This window comes from Polypterus senegalus, chromosome 2 (genome assembly GCF_016835505.1).
Source record: "Polypterus senegalus isolate Bchr_013 chromosome 2, ASM1683550v1, whole genome shotgun sequence".
NCBI classification, from domain to species: Eukaryota; Metazoa; Chordata; class Cladistia; order Polypteriformes; family Polypteridae; genus Polypterus; species Polypterus senegalus.
Window position 1 is genome coordinate 190,982,294 of NC_053155.1, and position 7,069 is coordinate 190,989,362.

Consider the following 7,069-nt stretch of genomic DNA (forward strand, 5'->3'; position numbering starts at 1 on the left):
GACTATATGTGCATTTAATTATAATATTCTTCAGTAACCCACAATCTGAACTAACCTCTACTATTCTCTGCTAGCTTTTCTGGTTCTTCTGTGGTGGTGATCTGCACCACCATCACCTGATCAAGGCATCTGTGTTGATGGAAAGAAGCCAGGTGTCCTAGCTGTCCACATGATCAGCATCATACAATACTATCATGTGAAGCATGAAAACAAAGAGGACTGATTTACGAACAATTTAAGTAAGTAAGTAAGTTAAGGTAGAATGCCCAGTGGGAGTTGGACGGTCTTTTTGGCCTTGGAACCCCTGCAGATTGTTTTTTTTTTTTTTTTTAATTCCAGCTTAGATTTTTTTTCCTGTCCTCCTTGCCATCTGACCTTACCTTCTTTGTTACTAATCCTTTATCATTATTGCCTAATCTTATTTGTTTTTCACTTCATGCAGTTTTCCCTTATGTCATTTTGGCAAGCACTTTGACCTAAATTGTTTCTATGAAAATGAGCCATATAAATAAATATTGTTGTTGTCTATAATATTTGTCCTTTTTCAGTTTCATTGGTCAAGCATTGCAAACCCCTGCCTTTCTATAATCAAACTTCCACCAGATTCCAGTTTTAAAGTCTCTTCTTGACCAGCATCAGAATTATTTCCTGGAGCAGCAAGAGGCAAGCCCTACAATTGCTTAGGTGGGAGCTCTTAGCTCTGCTTATTTATTTGTGTTATGTGGGAATTTTCTGGCCATTGGAACCAGCATAAGTATGAGTCTTCCAGTGGGAACTTTTGTATGAACAAATGGTAATTCCAAGTGGAACCTGAGATTACTTTGTTACACACTTTTGCGGGTCATGAAAAAATTCTAACCTTTCATTATTTAAAATAAAAGCATAAGCAGCTCTGGTAGAAATTTAATTTGTTGCTTATGTTGTCTATGGAATGATACGTGCAATGCATTTCCTTTTCATTTCATTTTGAAGAAAAAAATTAGAACTACTTGTTAATTGCCTTTTTGCACAGGCTGAAGAGCAAATCAAGAGTTACCTTGACTTTCTTCCAAAAAGATGACCAAAAATTCAAATAAACAGACGAAGTGGAAAGGTGAGACATCGCAAATGAAAACGCCAAAAATTCTAAATGCGCATGAACACAGTAGTTGCTTGGTATAGAACATCCCTAAGACAACTAAAAGAAGAACTGTAGATGTCCTTCAAGAGGTAAAAAGTGTGGAAAAAAATCTGAAATCTGACATTATTTTTTTAGGTTAGAGGGAAAAAACGACTACCCAAGATGTACAGCACTTGGCAAATGTCCAAACTGTAAATCTCACAATTTTAAGTAAGACCAAAGAGGAAGATGACAAAATCTGCCAGGATTAGAGGATCATACCACACAAGTTAAACTGAAGATTCCACAAAATTTTCCATCCATTATCAAACCTTCCCAAACACCAGTTTAAGGGGCACAGCCTACCCAGGCCACAGTGGGAACAGTGCCCAATCCACTACATGGGTCACTCACACTCCATCATACTGAGCCATTTAATTTAACCCACATCTTTGGGAATAGCAGGGATACCTGGAGAAAAACACATGCCGGTGTGGAGTGTAAGTAAAACCGTTAAACAGGGAGTGCCAAGGGAGAAATCTGAGCCCAATTCTTTGTAGTTACGAGGTGCTAAATACAGCTCTACTATACTATCCATCTTACAACATGTGATTCTGTCATGTTAGTCTTGATATGAAGTAAATTAATAGAAATGACCAAAGGACATGTGATTGCAACTTACAAGTGTTTGAACTCGGTTTTACAAACACAGTTGTAAGCCACCGACTCTGAAAGATAAATACTTTCATCAATTTCTAAGCCAATTATAGAAGTCACATCTATTTTTTTTTCTCATTTACAATTTCAAGGTCATAATATTAAAAGCAATTCTGTGATTTGTCTTAAACTCAAATCTACAGAATTTAAGTTATTGGAAACTTTTCAAAATTAAGGTGGTACGCCATTACCTGTTCATTAAAACATGGTAAAAAACAAGGTATAAAGTTCATTAAACCAAGTGTAAAAATAAAACTTGGAAGTTGTGTAATAAACATGTCAGAGTGTTGTGTGCACAGTTTCAGAAATATGTTTAAAAAAAAAACCAACTCAAAGTTGCAAATTGCCACCATTTCTTACCTTTCAAAGCGTACTTTTGCCAGTTCACAACATCTGACTTACATTGAAACTGCTATAAAATGCCCTGGTTGACCACAGAAAGAAATGCAAATGCTAAGATGGATGGATTCAAAAGAAAAGGCAAAAGCTGTTGGAATACAGAAATGGACAGACACACACACACACACACACACACACACACAAAGAAAGTGGTATACCAGGATACAAAACTATTACAATATTTAGCCTGTAGAACAAGGAGGGTAAAGATACAAAGACACAAATTAATCGACCCACTAAGACTCCACTGCCTTTACTAAGGTGCCTCCAGATCGCTTGGGGGTTCAACAACCATATCATTTTAATTCACTAATTGCTTTCAGCTTGCTCAGTTAAAATAACCGAGTCAATTACTTGAGCATAATATCTTGGACTGACAGCCACTTTGTCAAAGTAAAAGGTTTGTTATAGATAGTCCACCACATTTTACTTTACAGTCATGTCTTACTAACTTTCATATTAATGTTGCTGCAATTAGCTTTCAAAAGTCCTGGATTTCAGACAGTGATCTATAATGACCACTCAGTCCTGAAGATACGGTAATGGCAGGAAGACATGAAAAACTGAATGCTACAAAAGTGCAGTGTATCACAGTGCACATGAAATTAAAGGAATGCCTTTGCCAGTGATGGGCTTTCCAAGAAGAAGACAAGAAAGATTTAAAATGGATTCCTGAGCAACAAGAGAGGTTGGGTTTATGGCTGTTCAACACACTACTATACCCACATGATATAAATATAATTTTGCAAAGATAAGGTAACTTTCATGTTGTGGATTGTGCTTTAAGAAGAACATTCCCAGGGTTATAGTGTTCCCTCCTCATCCCAAACATGAGCATGTCAGGTTAATTACCAGCTGTAATCTGGCTCGGTATAAGTCAGTGAGATGTAATGGACATATGCCCAAGATTACTTCTTCCTTGTACTAAATGCTGCTAGAATAGGCACCAGCTCTCCGTGACTCCGAACTGGATGAGTGTGTTGCACAAAGAAAGGATGGCAATTTGTGTTTGTTCAATTAAAATAACTATGCTTATATTTACAAATTGTTTTCAGTTTTCTAAATTAAGCTTTGTCATAGACTGGTTTCACTATCCTCAGTTACTATGTTAATTTCTGATTTGTTTCAAATGCTCTAAAGTTAACAATTTAATTAATTTCAATTTGTATATTTAATCTAAGTATTCTTAAATGACAACCATGCAAACTGTTTGTTCGTCCTTACTGAGCAGTGTATTCCTTTACACAACCTTCAAAATGATTGAAAGCCACTCACACAATCATCGGATCTTTCATATTAAGGTAAAAAGGTCAAGCAAGACTTTGGAAAATGTATATAATTTTGGGCCATCCAAAGACTTTTCAGCACTCAAAGAAAAAAACATGCAGGCACAGAGAGAAAGTGCAATCAACATACTGACAATACAGTCAGGAAATGAGAAACCAGTGCTAGTCACTGCACAATGCTGGCTGCTTTTCAGAAAATGCTACAGAGCCAACTAGGCAAAAGATTTAAGCAGTAAGCAGTTGCACTAGCAATATCATTGACACAAGTTCTGAGACAGTTTGCTGGAGAAATCTGTTAAATCGCTTCTGCTTACATGAAAAGCGTGCCATTGCATTTGTGCCATTAATGCACTCCCTAAAACTGTAGTTCGTACTTATGTCTTAAATTGTCACATAAGTGTTTTAATGAGATATTTGAGCATAAGAAGCATGTCTTTACTTTAAATGCAAAAGTAGGAGCAAGGCACTTAACCTGTTGAAATTGGGAAACAGCATGAGGAGCATGATCTTTGTCATTAAGTGTTGCTATATAAATAGAATGGTGGTTGTTTTATTGAGTTTGTATTTAGCTATGGCATATCAAAGGCTTATCTAGGTTAAATTCTACTTCATGAATATGTATGGCAACAGCACTACTTACTGCTCTACTATTCTATACTTGTGATCGCCTATCCATTTTCACATGGAAGAACAACCTAGCAGCGTTTTGCACAAGGCAAAAAACAATCAAGTATAAGACAATGCACAAATTTTGACTCCACAATCTGGCTAACATGTGTGTCTTTGAGATGTGGGTGCAAGACACTCTGACATGGGGAGGATGTGGAATCTCCACTCATATAGCATCCAAGTCAGAAATAGTGGCCTACTGCCAGGAGCCGTTATGTAGCAGTGCTAACCAGTTTTCTCATGTGATATTCCAAACCATGTATCCAATTTCCTACCCACTAAATTCATCCTCAATATCATGAGATGCCTGGCATGTTAGTTTTGAGCACTGGGTACAATGCACAAACCAGTACACTCATGTAAAGTTGTTAACCAGTTTAAACTTGAAAATCGTTGGGATGTCTTAAAAAGCACACTGTAAAACCTTGTGTTTTCTAGCGTCTCCTGATGAAACCATGAGGCAGCACTAGGCACTCGCGAGGCATGACATACTTAAATAAACCAAAAAATAAAGTAAGGTTTTACTGTCACGGCTGTGGCGGGTGTATTCGGTGATCAATGCGTAATATGATGATCACTGAGTATACATTTATAAAGAAGTTAATGGATAAGATCTGCGGCATCAATTTGTCTGTTATCGGTAGTCAACGTAAAACTTTTAAATAAACGGTTGATCTAAACTTAAACGACCTCATCTAAAACAAAAAAAGACAATCTTTCTAACTGACTGACTGATCCAACCGTTAATCCAGAAGGTCTCATTTGCATGTCAAGGACTTGCTGAAACTCCCGAGTTTATTAATCCCCCTGCCAAAAAAAAAGAAAAAAAAATCGCCCCACGTCAACAAGGCGTCTCGGAGCCGGGCGGAGCAGAGCAAAAAAAAGTAAGAAAAAAACTGCCTGCGTGGAAAGGCGTGAAATATTTAAATATATTATTAAAATAATCCAAACAAATGCATTCAGATAAATCCAATTCAAATCCCTAAACGACACGACACGGAGATGAGCTGGTCGCATACTCTTACCTTCATAATACCCGCAGGTAAAAGAGAAACACGCTGCCACAAACACGGAAACCTTCAAGCACACCTCCATGGCCAAACACGGCGTCAAGTCAGGCTTGCGCCCACTTTCTTGTTAACTTTTAAAGTCGCTAAATCCAAGACAGCAGGGATTACCTACAGGCAGTTAGATGTGAGGACAGCCGTTCGCCAAGTGTCCTCTTTTTGTGACTCGCGGGGAGACAGTGGAGGAGTCCCACCCCGAGGAGTGCCATTGGACGAGACCCCCCTCCCCCTTTTCTCGTGTTTGTGGGGCCCACGCCGCCGTCAGCGAGGGCGAATGAAGGAGATGTCTTCATCGGGAGGATACCCGTCCGCTGCTGGAGCCACGGTGGGAAGCCTCAGTGCTTCAGGTTTCTGAACGGGGCACGAGGCGGCGGTGAAGACGTTCGATTCTGGCGATGCTGGTTGCTTTCCACCTCCTGCGCTGCCTATAACGGGGGTGAGGGGAGGGTCAGGGCAAAGCGCGCCTCACACATCGACCGTAAACTCTGGGTAGAATCAAACATTTTAACACGTTCACCCGCAGATATTACTAACAGAATTAAAACGCGTATTGTAGGAATCAAAATTTAATTATCAGTAGTAGTGGCGGAGAAGTTAGCTTCACCCTTTAAGGTAGGAACAAAACCCGGATGGGAGGCCATTTGTACTGGACCTGAAACCCAGCTAACAGCCATAAACAATTGTTTTGACACCAAATGGTCCACCAGTTACATTGGTGTTATCTTGGTATATTAGTCATTTAAAAACATCACACAAAGCAGACACAATGGCAGAATTCCAATCCAATTTAAATGGCTTAACATGGGTCTGTCATTTCACAAATACAGGAAAAGATGGATAACAGCAGCAGGTAGAGGGCCCATATTCTGTCAGCATCACTTGTTAGACTGCGCATTGCACTTGACTTGAGCATTCATAGTTTTCATACTGTTTCTCTGTATGTTTAGCATTCGTTTGCTCAGAGGTTGATGCACTTGCTGCTTCCTGAGCAGCTCTTCTTTTCTCCACTCTAGCGGCATGCTTTTTCTGTTCTTCCATTAGCATCTTTTCTCGTTAAAAACGATTAAGTCAATTTTTGTGTTGCAATTACTTAGTACATTTTTCTTAATTTTTCACTTAAGCTGGCACTTAAGTGTTCAATCTGCCTCAAGAATGATTTAAGATATGAAGAGGTAGAGGAAGTGACGGCAAAGGTGGTAGGGATGAGAACGGCACCTGTATGCATGTGCCACATGGCCGCCCTGCTGTGTGCTGCCTAGAATTGATCCTACAATAACATAAAAATAAAAAAAGTAATAAAAATCATCACCCCAAAAGCAGACAGTAGAGGTCACGTGGTATATGTGTACCAAATTTCAGGTCAATAGCTCAAAACGGTTTGCGAGGTACAGGTGATTTTAACTCCTGGACAGCCACGGTAGCATATTATATAAGAAGATAATAAATAACAATTTAAAAGAATTAACATTCAGGCATCATGTAGCTCAAGGCACTGTCCTCATTTAGGATGTAGATTGACTGTGGAAAGAAGCTTCTCCTCAGTCTCTCTGAACTGGTGTTCTGGCAAGCAGTAGCATTTCCCTGATCACAGCAGAGGAAAGAGGCCATTGTGGGGATGACTGGTATCTCTATTAAATTTCTTTGCCCTGGTCTGACATCACATAATACAGATGTTCTGAAAGTTGGTGAGTGCACACCCAGTGATATGTTCAAGTCACCGCACCACTCTCTGCAGAGCCTTGCAGTCCTGCTGCGTGTGGTTTCCAAATCAGGCAGTAATGCTTCCCGTTAGGATACTTTAAAAAGTGGATATGTAGTAGATCTTTAGTATT

At 39.2% G+C, this 7,069-nt stretch overlaps 1 protein-coding gene across 2 annotated transcripts in view; it reads right to left on the reverse strand.

Annotated features, from left to right (window-relative positions):
* Positions 1 to 5,476, reverse strand: part of srpx (sushi-repeat containing protein X-linked) — a 94,082-nt gene extending 88,606 nt beyond the window's left edge. The window contains exon 1 of one of the 2 annotated variants that reach the window (XM_039745079.1): positions 5,196 to 5,476. In XM_039745079.1, coding sequence (XP_039601013.1) covers positions 5,196 to 5,265 — 70 coding nt within the window. In that variant the 5' untranslated portion in view covers positions 5,266 to 5,476. The remainder of the gene's footprint in view (positions 1 to 5,195) is intronic. The other variant, XM_039745080.1, reaches the window with a different exon arrangement.
* Positions 5,477 to 7,069: the final 1,593 nt, after the last annotated feature.